General features: G+C 39.3%; 1 protein-coding gene across 1 annotated transcript in view; it reads left to right on the plus strand.

The window, feature by feature from the left end:
• The first annotated feature begins 3,088 nt into the window (after nucleotides 1-3,088).
• Nucleotides 3,089-18,959, plus strand: part of LOC100750178 (neuropeptide SIFamide receptor) — a 63,189-nt gene continuing 47,318 nt past the window's right edge. The window contains exon 1 of the mRNA XM_003484753.4: nucleotides 3,089-4,439. Coding sequence (XP_003484801.1) covers nucleotides 3,872-4,439 — 568 coding nt within the window. The 5' untranslated portion in view covers nucleotides 3,089-3,871. The remainder of the gene's footprint in view (nucleotides 4,440-18,959) is intronic.

Raw genomic sequence — 18,959 nt, forward strand, 5'->3', positions numbered from 1 at the left:
ATAATAATAAAGTTTAATCTAAACGCATCACTTTTCTGTACTTTTCAATTTTTAGATGGGATTCGGTACTAATCGATGTGATTTCTGAACAGCTCAAGTATGGACAACTAAGAAAATTACATTTTCAAACTCACCAGTTACGCCACAGATACATGTAAATAAACGTCGATATAATTTGTGCCCTTTAAAATGTTCTGTTGTGATCGACCGTTGCTCTGTATTTTGGCTGTTATTGACATTCTCCAATGTTGGGGATTCTTCCTGCGTACGCAATTTGCTCGATGATCAATTATTCGAGCGAATATATACGCTACGCATCGTTCGACTTGTTGGTTAACCTGATTATGCGCATACAAATTTTAACGAGTACTTTTTTTAAACCACCGATTCACTAACACGGTTCCACAATTAAACTACGGTTACGGCGAATGCGTGTTCTTATACACAGATCGGGACAAATATATGGGTTCTTATGAAAGCATACGTTACGGTTTTTAGATATTTCATTTGTCAAAACTAGTCTTGAAAACACGAATCCACCGTAAACCGCTGTAAACTAACCAATATTTTCTGCATTAAATCAGCAAATTGTTTCAGATAAGTAATATGTAGCTGTTTAAAAGCTTGTTCAGCTTGTTGTTTAAAATTCGATTGTTCGGAGCAGTAAAATCAACAGAAAAGAAGCCATGTTTACGACACGACACTACTTTCGCGGTACTGCTTCTTTTTGATGATTTTAAGAATCGATGCGGTACGTCTCTGCGATCGATACTCCGGTCGATAATGTGCACCTATCGCAGTTGAGCAATTTGAAGCGTGATGCGCGCGCACAGTAGTTTTAACGACTCGAAGTGTGGTGCGTGTAACGTATGGTTTCGTGTTTGATTTTTGTGCAATTTTTTCAGTGTTTTAATCAATATTATCAAAATATAAAAGATCTTTCTGCAAACTTACGAGGTGCTTATATTCTCCAGTTACTTCATACAGTGAGTAGGAAGTTTTATATTTAAAAGTTTGGTAATTCAATGTTTGAACGTCGCGTCGTTTCGATTTTAAGCGGTCGCCATATTGCACACGTACAATACTTGCTTGAATTCAAATCAGAGAATCGTATTGCAATTCACGCAGAGCAGGACCTTCGACAGAGGAATAAATCCATCATGAACAAATGGAAAAGACAATACTTCTTCCATACTCTCTCTACATCTAATCATTATCTTTGACAATAGGTTTAGGTTACACTATGCTCGAGACACTGACAAAGAATGGAAGGAAATAGCGAGATTAGTCATTCAAATTTACGCGAAACAAGGTTATTGGAATTTAGGCGAGATCTTTGGCATAGGATTTACTGTATTTTAACATAACACGACGAACGAAATTTTACGAAACTATGAAAAGGTAGTTGGATGGTACTTGGAAATAAATATGTCCAAAATGAGTTATAGGAGTTAGAAAAAGATGATATGCTTTTGATGATACGCTATCGTAATTTTTAACGAAGAGAAAGCATTGTTCGCGATATCGAATGGTTTGACGACGATAGTTCCTTTTTTTTTTACAAGAATAGCGAATATCTTATAATGAAAGTTAATCGCGGAAAAATTAAGCGAGAAGAATTATTGGTTTTTAGTGACAATGTTAACGATAAGTAAAATCTTACGACGATTTTCACGGATTTGCAACAGCGTGAAGTTCATTATAACTCTCCTTGTGGCTAGAAGATTTCGAACGGTTAGCGCGGAAAATTATGCTTTGAGCGTTGAGACGTTAAATGGACACGCCATTCTTCCTTTGTATTCTCTTCTTGCAGGAAATCGATTTTAACAGAGAGAAATATGTTTTGAAGCACGAATAGCATAAACGATGGCAAACTCCATGGATCCAAATTAAATATCGAGAAGAAATTTCTAATGCTATTATTCCTACCAATATTTGTATGAAAATGCGTGAAATTTTTTTTATAAATCTCCGCTACAGTTTGAGTCTCAGGAATTACATAATTTCGTAGAAATCGTTCGTTGTTTGATTACTTTCTCCTACTAGAAAAACGAAATTTATGTTCTATTATCAGTGCTGAAAGTATTTCGGACAACAGTGTGTCTATTATTAGAACCAAGTCTTCGTCTGAACGAAATCTTTTATCATCGTGTCGGAAACTCTGAAGAAGTTGCTTCTTCGAAACCGAGTTATACAAGTTCATCGTAGGCGCTCACGAGGAAAATGTTTGACAATCGCAAAAGGTTTGGTCATTTCTAATCCAGTTTGTTTGTTTTCTTCGCTCTCCCTATAGATGTTTTCGTTATTAGGGTGACACGAAGTATCATCGCTACTGCATACCGATAAAAAGGAGGAGAAGGCAATACTTATTGGATAAATTCGTTGAAGGCTGGTAGTTTAAATAACACGGTCGTAACCAATATCACGAACATAGAAATGAAAAGTCGTAATGGAAAGTGTGTGGAGGAAGTGAAGGAACTTTCGACTCTCGTACGACTGTCGTGTTTGTAAAGCAAAGTTTTACAGAGTATACATCGTGGCGTCAGCGTGGCTAAATGGCTGCGATTTCTCCGAAGTTGAAGGAACGCGTGTAGGGGTAGAATATATGAAAGCGCGTGTGAAATAAAACATGTTGTATTAGAGCATGGCACATCGTATTCTAAAACAGATTTTCAAATATTTTATTTATCAGTAATCCTATTATCGTTGTAACTGAACCAAAAAATCCTTTGTATTTCATAGTTCTATAAAATTATAAATTGCTCGAAGCAATTAGAGGATCGGTTTGACTCTTTGATTTTTATATTTACTTCTTACGTCCGTACATCTTTTTTAATTATCATTTTTAAATCGTCATACTATCGAGTCTATAGAACTTGTCCATTTCTGATCACGATAGATCCATTCATAGATGAGATCCTTTAATTCTGTTTCTTATCTTCGCTCTTTGCGTAGAATTGTCTTCGAATCTTGCTACTTCCCGGTCTCGAGCTGTACGCCACTACGATGATCGTGGCGTAGCTCGCATGCGGGTGCATGTGCCGGTGGATGGTAACGCTTGCGCAGTGACGGCGCGTCGCTAGACAGCTCGCCGCTACGGGTGCATCTCGCGGCAGTTCACAGTCGTCTTCTAAAGCAAGCTCATTAGTCGCTCAGCATTCGGCCGGGACACCTTTCCGTGGATCACGCTACACACGTTCGAATATCTCGTGTCCCGTTCCATTTGATATTCCACCTTTATCTCCTCCGTAAAAACTTCTCCCTCCATCCATCTTTCTCTTATCTCACCTTTCGTTCCTAATCAGAGGCTATCGATCAACTACCAGAACAAAGTTTTCATTGAACAAGTTAAGAAACAAACATCTCCCGCCGCGTTCGATATCGCACAGTCTTTCCGCGAGGGGATGCAACGAAGCTCGATAGGCTCTCGTACACGTGCTAGTTGACCGTCTCTTACTTCTTCCACCAAAATATTTTTAAATACTCGCGATTCATCGTCTCCGCGCGTTTTCTTCGGTTATGACATCCGTCCGGTTCCAGTGAATCTCTTGGAACAGTCTGCGAGTCTCCTATCCAACGACGTCTCGATGATCGAGTGTCGCATAGCATCGATATTCTTCGAACGGATAAGTCGAACGTAAGGAAATACCAATCACGGTATCGTAAAAATCGATTGAAAGAGGACGATACAGGGGAAAGGGAAGCGCAGATCCAGATACACGGATCGATCAGGTGAACGGAGTGTACGTAATCGAGGGTGAAGGCGGAACTCGGGCGAGCCGAGGTCGTCGACACCGCGACGCGACGTCGGCGGTGCAGAATATCAAGAGAAATATAACGAGCACGGTATCGAGAGAACGCAACTCGGCCGATGGTCGAAACAACGTCGACTCAACGGTTCACGATCAAGTTACCCATGCTGCAACCACCGTCTCCTCTCTTGGAGATGGCATCGCTACGTCTGCCGGACTCCGAGGAGTTTGACATTGATACGCGTCGTAGAAGTAACAATGGAAACATCCCGCCTACCACCGTTTCGGCCATTCCACAGACCACGGGTACCCTCTTGCAGATGAGGAACGATCTTGGCGATTATCTCAATAACTTGATCGCGGAGGCTATCACGACCAATCCGAGGACATCGATGGAGGAACAGGGTGGACTTTTGAACGCCAGCAAGACGGCGAACCTCTCGACCGCTGAACAAATTCCCGATCGGCTGTACAGGCACAGCATGGCCATGTCGGCGGTTTACTGTGTCGCTTACGTTTTGGTCTTTGTCGTCGGTCTGATCGGGAACAGTTTCGTCATAGCCGTAGTGTATCGGTCACCGCGGATGCGGACTGTAACGAATTTCTTCATCGTCAATCTCGCGGTCGCTGATGTCCTCGTCATAGTCTTCTGCCTGCCTGCTACTCTGATGAGCAACATCTTTGTCCGTGAGTACCAAAATGTTACAATATTCATTTACATTGCAATGTCGTTCTGTTGCTTTATATTTAAGGAGAATATTTTAAAATTAGTAGATCGAGAATTTAAAGTTTAAGTAGTATGATTCGCGAATGCGAAGAAATATTTTATGGGGAAGGGCTGCTTGGTATAGATCTTGAGTTGTGAGAGCTTAATTATATTGGACTAATGAAATCGCTGGCTTTCCAAGGGCGTTTAAAATCTGTTCTATACATAGGATTATTAATATTGAGAAATCCGAAATATACAGAAGAATCTCAGTTATTAGAACACCGATTGAGGAAGCGATCGATTATCGAAACATCGATTAATAGAGAATTCGATGGTCACGCACGAGAAACATAAAAATAAAAGAATAGAAACTGAGAAAAGTTCTTACATACCTACCTGAAATCTGTTAATATTCATAAAACATGTAAATTTATTCGATTATCCGAATAGCGTATATCGCGATTGGTTCGAATAATTAAGGTTCCACGTTAATATAAAAGCTCGAAATTATTCGTCTAATCCATTAGGATCTCCGATAGCAAAAGATTCTATACCAATATTCTTCCTAATCCGCTTGACGCCACCACTCGAATTTCGAAAAATCGACCAATCGCAACTTCTTATCTATTATAGCACAAAATTTTCTCTATAAACATTATTCGGTACTTACAAATCACCATCAACGACATTTACGATTCTTTGTATGATTGCGTACACACGAATCTAATACGGACAACGCGAAACTCTGCTACCGATCTCGGGTATTGATCATGCGTGATCGAGCGAAGAGAGATCGAGTGGGAGAGAAAACGTAAAAATTGGATCGAAGGCGATTAAAGGAGAGGCAAGGTGCGATTCGTTCGGCGTCGATTTGTCGTTGCAGGGGTCTCCACTCTCTGGAACGAGCTCGTGGGGGTCACGGGGGTGGAAGCGTGCCCGGCGGGGTTCCCTTGCCAGTACGGAATCGATCCCTCCGTGATCCTCACGAGCGGGCCATGTTCACGCTCGATGCACCGAGCGTATCGCGATTCTGATTTCACACAAGAGCCGACAGCTTCATCTCGAGTAACTGCGAATAAATTATTCTATAATGGAATCGGGCGAAACTTACCCCTTCCATAGCTCGAAGAAAAGCTCGTGAATTCTTTTCAATTTCTCGTGCGCTTCATCCTGATCCCCACCGGGTTTATTTTCGAAAGAAAGTTTAATCTCTCGCAGGCTTGCGCTCGCGGATACGATGGATTCAGCGATCTATTTATCGCACTTTTGCGTGAAATATACTTTTAACTATTCAATAATATAATGCAACGTTTTGTTCGATTTGCGTTCAAAACGTTTCAACCATTTTGCATTCAAATCGTTATAGTGGGAATATAACATAGGGACTCTGTGGAGCTGTTTGTGTATGAACGCGGCAGAAAGCCAAATTTTTTCAATTTCTTGCTCGCTGGATCACGATCATTGCCAAATTTATGTCCAAGGAAGGCTTAATTCCTCTGTAGACTTGTGCTCCATCGATTTAACGACGATTAATTAAACGGGTCAGTTAATGCCGATTCGAAGGAAGGGATAACGAGCAGTAAATATAATTTCGTCGAGGGTAGATCGTCCGATTAATTAGAGATTGTTACGTGCGTGTATCCTATGTAACGTCCATCTAATTACGGTTGTTTAAGCCGGATCGAAGGGCGAGCATAGATGTAAAGGGGTCGTCTCTACGATTCTGCGCGTCTTCGAAGGTATGTGTCGCAAATGCGAAGCAGGAACGCGCACGGATAAAATGTTCCAGCGAGATTTACCAAGATCCACCGAGGGATCCTGCGCATCGATCGTTTGTTTTCACCGAGCGGGAACCGTTACTGCCTTGTGTCCACTTTATTATCCACGTTAGGGCCGTAATGTTGTCGCTGGCAGCGTTTAAGGTTATTGAAACCTAATAAGACCATCGTCGTTTCCCGTTTTAGCGGACTATATCTTATTTCGAATCGAAGTATTTGCTACCGATAATTCCTTCCTCATCAGATGTTTGTTTTATCGTCATCTTTACCTCCGCTTCCTCGTGTTTGAGTATTATACCTTTTATCAATAGAAAATATCCTCCAACAAATATTATGCAGGAGATATCCACGCTTTTTCGATCATAACGATTAAAACGTGACAGAGAATCGGTCGTGCTTTCGCATCGTTCGATCGATCGTATTTTTCCATCGTCAGGTGGAATTAATAGTTTTTTTACTTCCGTATGAGCAAGAAATTTCTATATTCCTTAGCGATTCTAGTTGCTTCCGCATCAAATAATTCGTTTTTCGTTCAGTAGCTTTTCAGCAAGTAAATGGCAGAAAAGAGTTCCGTTCGAGGGACAACGATCGGTTCATCTGGTCTCGAATCGCAAAGGTCGCGATAATTGCGATAGAGACGGTATTCGGCCGTGAGCCTCCAAAGCAGCCAATTGTCAGCGTGTCGCATTGTCGCACGACTAACGACGTCATTAGCACGCACTCGCGCGGCCAACATGCCTCGCCAGTTTGTTTTCTCCGAGGAATTCAAGTGTTTCCTACCGAGTACCCGACTTGTTCACCGTGTAAACTATTTGCACTACAATTTCTGGATTTTATCTAGTAAACTCATCTTTTGTCGTCGTTTTGCGATGTCGAAATTATTCACAATTTTCGATCATTCTTTATTCTACAAATAATTGTAATCTAATAATAAATTCACCATCCACTAAATAAGATTCAAAAATGGAAATCCATTGAGATATATACTATCGATTGAATTTACTGAACCCAATTTTCTAGACAACCATCCTTCTAAGCGCTTATTTAATAATTTAAACGTTTAGTCGGACAAATATATGACAGATTTCCTTATCCATTATATAAGTACACACCAATAGCTTCGGTGCAACATTTAACATGCAACTTTAAACATAGTTATTTACTTGGGCAATATAGAATAATATAGTTCTTTCTTCCCGCTGTAAAATGCAAAATGAGTTCAGTCATCGATTTTACTTGACGTTCGAGTTCAAGGCGATACGTCGCTTCTAACTTCTCGAACATAGATTTAATCCAAGAATTTTCATTCCAGCTTTTATCAGACGAAAGTACTTTTAAACTTTATTCAATTTTTTGCCTTATCCCCTTCTTCGATCGAACGCGACATTCGCAACGTTAAATTTTGAAAATCCAGTGGAAACTGATCTACGATGTGGATATTAGGATACCAATGTCAAGAATTACAAGTGTAAATGACTAAACAAATATTTTCTTTAAATTCGATAAAACGTTCGAGAAAATATATCGTAGACGCAAACTTGGTTTATACACCGTTCGCTCGATTTTATTTATACGATCTAAAGTAGAACATCGGTGTTGCCAGTCTTGTTCATGTAGAATTCTTCTCATTTTACATAGGAGTTTAACGTTCGATTAAAAAGTAAAACAGAGCAGTTAATCGTTAAATAATTGTTTCAAAACTTGTATGACATTGCGAGATCGACAAGTATCGATTAAGTACCAGTAGAGGAAGCCGCACCGTTTGATCAGAGGGTACCATTTTCTTCCGAGAATATCGTCTACACGAAATGAGTGAATTCTTCTAGATCCCTTTGTTTACTCTCCTAAAAGAAACTTAGAGACTATAACGAAATTGAACTCGTGTTCGAGGTGGTGCTTCTGCCGTGGGTGGTGGTAAAGAGCTTTCTCTTTCTCCCTTGTGAAATGATTGCTCCATGGCAGGAAGAAGTTTCGTCCCCGCGGGATGATTTTCGTGCTGGAAATTGTCCGCGCTGTTTCTCCTGCATCTTTGCTCTGTAATTTATTGTCGGGGACTGTGGTCCGGATGGTGTTTATTTAGTAAAAATGTTTGTCGATTTCAGTGTGCGTGACATAAGAGATTAGGGTAAGAGTTAGTAAGTTCGACTTACGAAAACAAATATGTATTACTGATAATTCTTCCGAGCCACTCAACTAAACTTGTCAAGTAGGCTTCGTAAACATCCTATAAATTTGCGGATTTTTATGCAAATACATAATTTTCACATTACATATGTTTTCCATATCTTACATAAACGACGTCGATTCAGCTGTTCGAATATCATTGCTAAATGTCGAAGATGATTGCTGTAAGAAATTGAATTCGCCGAAACCACGAAGCACATATACGATTCTTTTAGCAAACCGATAAGAAAGAAATTTAATCGTATTCTGAAGAAAGTTCTCGATTGCAATATGATATCGAAAATTTCAGAAATTCCGTATGGTAGAACTATACGAGGACTAGAAGAAACCCCAATTACATCTTGCGACGTTGAACAATCTATTTCTGCTTCTAAATTAGTCAAACGATATCGATTTACTAATCTTGAAAAAACTACTGTTACTTACTGTAACGCAGATTATAATAATTAAATGTAGATAATAATACGATTTATATTCCGTCATTTATATGTACGTATCGTGTGTATGTATTTTACGTAATTTGCCATATATCTTACACGATATGACATATTTCCTGTGTATTTGAATATTTTTACGAGTTTTAGCTGCATAAAAATCCGCAGTCTACCCATAAAAAAACAGACGTACAAAGTTTTCATCATTCAAGTCAAGAGTGGCAATAAAAGTGAGCTCGTTTAATTCAGCACGATAGTCGGCAAACAGTCGTTTTTCGAAACGTTCTTCAAACACCCGAAAGAAGGTAGCTAGAACTTCTAGTAACTGGTCTCGAAAGCTCGCATTGCCGAAAGGGTGCACGAAACGCAATTTCAAAGGTCGGTTGGCGGTTTAGAAAACTATGCAAATCCGCGGAAGCTCGTTATAATTACGTTGTAACCGTGATTCGAAAGCGGCTCTTAACATTAGAGGTTAAATGGGAAACGAGACGGGTGGGTGTAATCGCGTACGATTATGTTAATAGCGATATCGGTCAACCGTTGCCTTTGACTGGTAATCGATGCATAATAACGCGGTGGATCTCGTCTGTGAAACGGGCAAGTTCTCGTTGAGTGACGAATTTCCGCGGTTGGTCGGAATGGTTATTGGCAAGGAAAATACTGTAAGGTGCGGAAAATAAGATACAATTGTCGAGTATTTATGGTTACTTTAAGTAAAAAAATCATTGAACACGCAGATAATACGCGTATCTTGCTGTTTAATATTAAAACGATTGATTCGTCGATATTATGTCAATAATATCGATAAAGATTTCTCACGCAGAAACGCCCATAACTTTAGCATCTGCCTAATAAAATCGATATGCTATAACAGATTAACGTCATTCACATGCATCGTTTTATTAAAATACTGCGAAGCTATCTTGCTTGGAGTATGCGGCTCAAAAGTATTTCAATATCTCTCGTCCTTCAACATTACAGTATTTGCCAAACACATAACCGGAGACGAACTCTCATCGCGGATATCTCTAAAGATCCCAATCCAAGGACACTGATTGTGGTTCAGAAATTTCGTTTCATAGAACCAAAATGCCGATGGAGGCAAGAAATTGAAATATTGGGGATGTTCGACCGATATTTCGAGAAATCTGTAAACACGAATCGATAGAGCTGAACGATAAATAGAACAGACACGAAGATTCTTTCGGATTTACATGAAATTTGAGATGTGTTTTCGATCAACTCGGAAATAGCAAATTAAAGCAACATATTGGAACATTTTTGGAAAAAAGAACTTTGCAACGTTTTCGTTAATTTATGACCAACGCTTCAATTAATGTGGCTGTTCGCTTCAAAAGACCCTCTGAACTCTGAACACATACATTGACGCATCAGGAATGCCAATGCACGGCTAAGCGGTCCCGAACGGCGAAATCAGCCGCGCCGTGTTCCGATGATCGATTCTGTGCGCAGGTAATTCGATTTGCCGTGTCGTTAGTCTAGAATCCCGAGACCGCTGCCAATTTCCATTTCAAAGCGAACGCTAGTGTGCCTGTGTACCTGCATGCCTACATACATATATTCAGCCGGAGCTGTGGAAAATGTGGACGCGCCGTTTTCGAGGCTGAACGATCACGCCGTCCATCGAGACGGATAACTCGTAAAATCGCTTCTCACGCTATCCTTTTCTTTGGTCTTTGTACGTTCTGCCTCTACAAATGATAAAATAATCGGTAATTCTGTTGTTTTAGTCATATCAATTTTATATCTTTATTTTAAACTCGTTACATGGTATTCGTCTTTGGATTTTTTAGTAATATTCGGTTTAAACAACTAGGTATATAATATTTTAATAGACGGGAATTTTTATTGGGAATTTCAACGACTTCCTTTCGCCGAATATTACGTGATTTAACACGCAATTCTACAAAAAATACGTGGATTTGTACGATGTACATATTTCTGTGGAGACAGATACTGTATGAAAATTATTTGTTAACATATAGTATCGTAGATAATGAAATTTGGATTCGCTCGTGTTAAAAATCGATCGATAGATAGATAAATATTGAAGAGCGTCGAATCTCTTCAAATTTGTGTATACTTATCGATACGTGGTGCTTCAAGCCCAGTTTTATCGAAGTAGCACTTGTCCAGATCATGACCTTCTCTTTTGTTCGATTCAGGGCAATGCTCGAGTACAAGTATTATCCTATTTCGATAGCTTAATCGTCCACGCCTCAAAAAATCAAACAACGAGTCAACCCAATTAAGTAGCTGCACGAACGTGAGACAATCGCGATCACCTACGTACGATTTATCTTCGTTAAAATCAATTATAATCGATTGAACCACGACGTACGATGTAAGATTCGTGTCAAATGCCAAGGAAGTGAAGAATTCAAGAAAGACGAATTAGGTCAGGTATGTTTGATCAATTTTTCCTAGTTTTAGTTTTTATTCGTAGTTTATTTATAATTATATTTTGTTATGGCTCCGTACTAGCATCTTACGATCTACGTTTCATTTACACACCATTGCCAAATACTACTATTTATTTATAGATATTTTAATTTTCCTATTAACTTGCATTATTTTCTATCAAAAGATGTTCTATTTATATTTATCAAATTCGCGTAAACAAAATTTTACAGATATTTTCATTCACTGAAGCGTATTTGTAAACTAAATCTTGATTTAGTTTGGTCGGAAAGGAATTTGCGAGAAACGGCAAAACTAATTGAAAGCAAAACTGTTGTTTATTAATTAAAGTCACTTTTATGGACAATTATCGCTTATCTTCCGGTCTTACTGGTAGGAAGTTCAAATAGAAATGTCGGATATCTACGAGATTATCCGTAAACCCTGGATTGTATTTAAATAGCGTCTTCCTAATCGAGAATCCAAACATTCCACTGTGAGATTTCTATCTATAATTGATCTAGCGGCGCTGATAATGGGTAACGATGGACTTTTCCGATTTAGGCGGAAAAAAGGAACTGTAGTAGGAGGTAAAAAATTAGAACGTTCATAGTAGAGGATCGCAGTAGGACGTTCTTTTAACGCGTTATAATACCTTTCACCCTACGAAGGAAAAAGAAAAGATAAAAGAAGGTAATAAATTTTTCTCTCCGTAACTTGTTGATTTAACAATAACGAGTAACGAAATTCCAGAAATGAGTAGTGTTTTAATAAAAATCCGCCGAAATCGAAGCATTAGGGCTAGCTGCAAATGTTCTTCGGAAACGTTCCTCCATCGTGACGACACTTTCGGAGTTACAAATTGATTTGATAAAATGCAGTGGATAAAATTTCCCCGGAAATCGATTTGATCGATAATCAAGGCCGTTTTTATAGTTCTATAGAGAAGGGCGGTCCTCCTTTGGGTAATCACGCGTGCTTCTGTGGATATTCTTAAACTTTGCCTTAGCTGACCACCGTGTAAATCACAAAAATCGGAAATTCGTCCGGTGTAATTTTCCCGGTGTAAAATTCTGTCACGAACGCTCGAACGCTTAGGCATCTTGCCTATTCGTATTTGAATACATTTTAGTTGGCTATTATTTTTTCATAGTTTTCGAATCTATACGCCGCTAATATAATTTTTCAAGCAAAGCATATAAAGATATTCCGTGATAATCCAGTCTCTGATTATTTACGATTAGAAAGGAAAAAAGGTTTTGGTCTTTGATCATCCCGTCTTTCTTCTGTCTGTGATTTTTCATTAATCTTGCTCGACTATAGAAGATTCACCGGCTGTTTCGAGCAACTGTTACAAGTAGAGGAACTTCCTTGTTTCGTCTGTCAAACGATGTTTCCCATTTCGAGAAATATTCTTTCGAACCCAACTCCGCTCGTTTCCGGAGCTAAAGGGGAACAAAAACGACGAGAAGGAGAAGAGGGAAAGGAAAAGAAGCAAAAGAACGAGTCAGATTAATCATTACGATCGATGCACCGATAATTAGGTCGTGCATTTGGCTAAACGCGGACAAGCCGAGAGAAATGGAGATGCGAATGATTATGCGATGGGTGTTCTGGCAACAGGATTGCATAGAGATATATGTATAAGGTGTTCAAGTTTTAACCGATTAATTAAAATTAATTGACATGCCTTTGATCGTTTCTCGAGCGATAGATGTATAAAATCACGATATTTTAATTTTGAAAATGTATAATCGCAACATAGAAGAGGGCAAGCACGAGCGATACGAATAAATTTTAATCACGTAGATTGAGATTAACAGTAAAATGCATCGACCGTAAAGGAAATAAATTTATCTAGTTATTGTGAAAATAATTAAAGAAATAATATTTCTACTCTCTTGCTGCGTCGCAAGAAACAAAGGCATGTATTTAGCTGTTTATATTTAAGAAATTAGAATTTTCATTGATGGTTCCGTGCCACGGAACCAGTTTGTTAGACTGCGACTTTCTAACTCTACTTTGCACGTTCTACGAAAGTGCTTTATGAATTTATGGCCCGTGGAACCATTTGTAAGATGCATGTGAAATTTTCGTGCGTGCCATCCGAGATAATAGTTCAGAGTGATTTATTACACGTGTGTATAACTTCCACAAATAATATATCGTGCCTCTTATTTATTTCCAACTACAACTAGTGACACGTACTAAATACGATGAATGTTTTATTTGAAGAAGACGATGTTTCAAAAACGAGCCTGTATATGCATACACATGTATATCTTAATATTACACGACGCGTAAAATAACTAAATGAGGAAGGGTGGAAAGAACAGAGCGTGGGGTGGAGAGCTCGTACAGCCGCGGTCGTGCACGGCAGACTGCAAGCCGTGGGTCGTAGATAGCGGGACGCCACCCGAGTTCAACATGTATACATACGCCCCCGCACACGCAGACAGGGGTAGGTGTATCGAGTGCGCTGGCTGCACGGGGTGAACGTCCCGAGGTGACCGCGTCCCTGCACCCGCCAACCTGCGCTACTTCTCAGAGTCTCCTTCGGAAATTGGGGCTCGGTTCCACTATGCCACTCTCCCGTGCTTCCCTCGCACTAGTTACTCACCAGTTACTTACAATATGATAGAACGTCGATTGTCACAATTTTACTGCACTTTACATCATTCGGAATTTGTTTGGAATTATCCGATGGCACGGGAAATTGTTATCGATAACTACTTATATTTCTCTATTACTTAATTTACATCGCTTCTTGTTTTCCCGAACGATGGATAACTAACTTATTCACGGTTTATCATCGGCGCTGTATCGTACATTTAATTGCACTTACGTGTATTGCTTCCAAGGAGCTGACGTTGGTATTTAAGATTTTTAATAGTTGACGCGTTTGCGTGATTTTTTATTCAAACACGAGATCGCAAAGGGCAATTGATTTCAGCAATCTTTTGACATTTTACGATGCGATATTTGGCGAAACTTCGTTCGAAGTTGTAACTGCTCTCATTACTACAACGAAGCAAAGGTTAACTGGATACAGATATTTCGAAAAGTAATATCATAAGTTATCCAAAAGGTACAACTTATCTACGTAGCGTCGTTTCGCAAAATTTGCAGAAGTAGGGCAATATATTAAAATATCGCTCATGGAACAACTAAATACCATCTGAATGTCAAGTACTCGTGTTACGATCTTATCACGCTTTCATGAAAATTCAAGGAGTTCGCCTTGAATTAACGAACAAATCTTTCTATTCGCGTAATTGATTCTTTTGTGAGAAGATTTATGATAATAGCACCCTCTTAGGCATTTCTTTAGCAAGATACCATTTTTAAGAACAAATGGAATTGAAAGAATCGATCAGTCTGAACAAATAGTATTAGTATCTTTTCTGGGCTAGCTGTATTTCTTTCCGTATTACGCATTTCTCTCATTTATTTTCTGTATATCGCAATTCTCGCTTCACTTCAAAACTTTTTTCTAAGAACTCTTTAAACCTCCATAATCCGATCTACGGTAAAATATACAAAGAGCGACGACGCGAAGTTTATACGAATCTTTGTCAAATTCGTTGTACGTTTTTAAAAGTTGGTCTGTTAAACCGGAAGTGTAGTAGAGACTTGTGACGCGAAGGATATCTGGGTCTTTATGTCAAAAGTTTCTATGGAAATAAATCGAAACAAACGCTCGTTGATTTCGCATTTCTCGCGTGATATTCGAAACGAACAGAGAGCCTCGTTAGAAAGGGTGGCCTCCGTTGTCCGTGACAGCGTTTCTTTAACAAAAGCTGCCTTAAAGAGCCGTCACACGAATTACCAGGCCATTGTTCGCATCATTCGCGTTGTTCGCAAACGAACCGAGCAATTTCCAATTAACTCGATCCGTACTTTGCTCCTTTCGGCTCTGATGAACATCGTTCGTATCGACAACCCTTAAAAAACTGATTGAAAGCTGATAATTCCGGTGCATCGCCTGTATCCCAACGATGAACAAGAATAAAAGGGGAAAAAGATTAACCAATTTCATTTCGGTGACTTTAATCACCGTTCGCTGGACATCGCGATCTTACACAAAAGTTTCTGTGTTTATTGGAAGTCGCTGATTCCACGAAACTAAAGACAGAGGAAGGTTTCGTACAGTTTTTGTGTTCCCAAGCTTCTTATTTTCACCGTTAAATAGCGCGATACCGAGCCTGATGCATCGTTCGAAGAAAAGGTATTTCGAGTAATTATCAAGTACATCCACGCTCGTGAGTATTCGCAAATTGAAAAGAAAGGCTTTCCATCGGACCATAGTCCGCCCAGTCAAAATTCTGTGATAAATCATCGACCCTGACACATATTATCGCGGTCCGCGCAGGGGAATACGTGGCAGCTCACACGAACGGACACGGTCATGGGTGCATTGGAACAGGTTGGCGACGCACATGCTCCGTGTACACATCTATCACACGTACGTACGTACCTATGTATGCATGTATATACGTACGCATGAAATACGAACAAGCCGAGAGCACGCGTGTGCCGTTCGAACGTGTCTATTCAGTCTGCCTTTGTCATGGCGTTGCTAACCGTCACATGCTCCGTGTACGCTTAATTACACGTTATTACGCTTCACGGAACGTATCGTTCAGTTTTCCCTTGGCTGGATCCAGCAGAGAGCTATATCACCGTTCGAACGAGCGCTCTGTGTGCAGCAACACTCGCAATAATCCCGATTCCACCGATGAAACTGGCGGTAATGCGTCGAGAACAGGAAGCACATTGCTGTTCCTGGCAGTTCAAGTACGCTGGTTCTACTGCTCGTTGCCCGATATATCTTCGACCTCTGCTACTCGTCGCTTAGCGTTCGCTAATTCGCCAATTCAATTGAAAACGAGCAACTGATTGTCTTTGATCCGGACGAGGAATCTTAGTTAGCGAGTTTAGATTTTTGGTTTGAGTAAAAATAAATGTGCTTTTTACGAGGAAGTGGTCAAGTTTAATTTTTGGAAAATTTTCAGACGGTATAAACGTGATTAGTAGACATATCGATCGTGTACTTGGTAAAATTAATCTGTAGATATGCAGAATCGAAAATAAAATAAACAAGAGAATAAACAATGCAATAAAATAAACTTAAAGATTCGTCTAAAGACCATTTCTCTTCATATACTTATTCTTTGCATGTACATATTACCAATATACGTTGGGAACATTGAATAAAAACGAATATGCATATATTTCTCTCCATATAGGGTCCAACATAGCTACTTCTGAATACATATTTCACAATGAACAACTCGTTATACGTAACATTGTTGAATTTGTCTCTACATCCTTTTAACCTGAATTTTTAGGAAACCAGTAACTTCGTTAGAAAGGAGCTCAAGACCTTGGAAGTTCAGGGATTACAACTTTAAAGTAATCAAATAAAATCATCTTTCCATTGCTACGTGAAAAGAGATCCGCGTTTTAACTTCGCGAATATTTCAACTATTTTGAAATAAAATGAAGTAAAATATTGTAAAATTTGATCGATGGCGGATTAATCAAACCACGAGTTTCTTTATTTATATTTCTACTAGAAAAATATAAAAACGAGCATTCTTTCCTTTCATTGTCTCGAATAGTTGCTTTAATGGTAGAACTATCAGAATGGCCAAAATCATCAATTTGTAAATCTTCGTAGAAATTTTGTAAGGTCCAGTTTTGAGGATGACTTTTCACGAAATATACGAACAAAAGCTTACTCTTCTCCTTGAATTATATAACTTTTCGCATTCCGTCCATTGCGAATGCTTTGATAAAAACGTTATTCGTCGATGGTTCTAGTGTGAAGTTCGGCCATCCGTAATTCTAACGTTCGATTTGATCGTCGACTAAAGAGGAATCGACACACGAGGGTCTCGAGACGACGAAATGGCGCTGAAATGTTTCTTCAGCTGAAACGCCAGAATCGTATACACAATTGGCATCGTGTTGCGTCAATGAACGCGCGTGTGTTCTCGAGTACACGGCCGAATAATTGAAATATCGTTACGGCCACAATAGGCTTTGCTACTCAAAATAGGTAGACCCCATCGACGCCGGCTCTTGTCTTAGACAGAGTTATTCTTCTTTATAGCGGAAGGTAAATTCCACAGGAAATTATAATACATATGGACTGCAATGATTTGTGACAAAATTTTGCAACTAATTTGGAAAGCCTATTTGAGGAATTGTATTTATTACTAATAAATCGAGTAATTTTCTTCGAACTTGACACAACGCGCGTTCTTGGACGCGCTGCAAGTTTTTAAACTCTTTTCACTCGGCTCTGCCTCTAGAGATCGAAATTTATAATGTGACTCCAAAGTTTTCCTCGTCGCATACTGATTACTTTTACGAAGATTTACTATTACGTGTACGCATCTTATCTGACTACACACCTGTGTATACATGATTTTTTCCGAAGATTTTAAAATTCTTTCTACACGGTATAATTCAATTGCACGTTCAAGAGCTCTATAACGGTATGTCCATATATTTAATAATCTGAAATTTTTTAGAATCAAAGAACGTTTATTTAACGAAAAAAGTTACGAAGTACGACAAAACTTGGACTATCTCAGCTAATCGGGCGACATTGGGATTCGAATAAAGGAATTCTCGAATTGTTGAACTTCATGTTCGTCCGTATATATATACAAGAACATAAATATTAATAGTAGCAGCCACGAATAATGAAATTCGATATGAGTCAGTTATTTATTATGTGTTCCAAATCTTTTTAGCAGCTGAAATTTCGTGCCTCGTACCATCATAGCCTTATTTTTGAAGCCTCAAATGCTTCAAAATGTGAACAATCTCATCGTTACATTCATGTTCTAACTCGTTATTGGAAACAGATAACACCAGTATTATAATCAATCAAAGAAGTCATATTGAAACCATCCTATCATATCGGCGTTAGCACAATCATCGTATCCTGTTATGTTAGCACAATCATCTCATCCTGTTATGTACTCGCAATTACCGCATCCTGGTATATTTATCTTGTATTTGTCCTAATATTACCTTCGACTTCTTCCTGTATAATATCTTTGCTCGACGTCCATCCAAGCATGTGTCACCATGTAACAGCTCACGAAGATGCATCAGCTTTTCAGTAGTACCGTTTATTGCAAAAATCTTATTGTAGATAATTGTACTATTTGTATGCAAAACGCATTGAAATAACGAAACATCTAGATAATAGAGAATTCGCATGACGAGGGCTCGACTGATTTAACAAAGTTTAATGGGGCAATTAAATCAACGTATCGTTGATTCGTTCGTCTAAATCGCTAATTCGCCAATGTGACATGCCTGTAGATGGCTACAAGAATTTGAAAGTCAAACTTAAATTATAGGTATACACGATGGCTGCCTCTGCGAGTGAATTAATTAATCGGCATCCTTCGCTTTGCCATCGTTCCGTTTCATCCGAAACAGATTCATCCGGCTTCGAAATGAAAAGCCGAGGCGCTCGATTATCCATACATTATTCGACGCACCGGTGAGGCGCGGTGTAATATCTTGGCCGGTTGCCGGCCGCAAAAACCCGGACGGCCGAAGCAGGATGAGCTCGTGTTGATTTAACCTTGACACGAGTCGCGGCAAAAATCAAGCGCGCCGAGTGGATCGTTAAAAGACAGGCGGTAGATGT

The sequence above is a fragment of the Bombus impatiens genome, unplaced genomic scaffold (assembly GCF_000188095.3).
Source record: "Bombus impatiens unplaced genomic scaffold, BIMP_2.2 scf_0020, whole genome shotgun sequence".
Taxonomy (NCBI): Eukaryota; Metazoa; Arthropoda; class Insecta; order Hymenoptera; family Apidae; genus Bombus; species Bombus impatiens.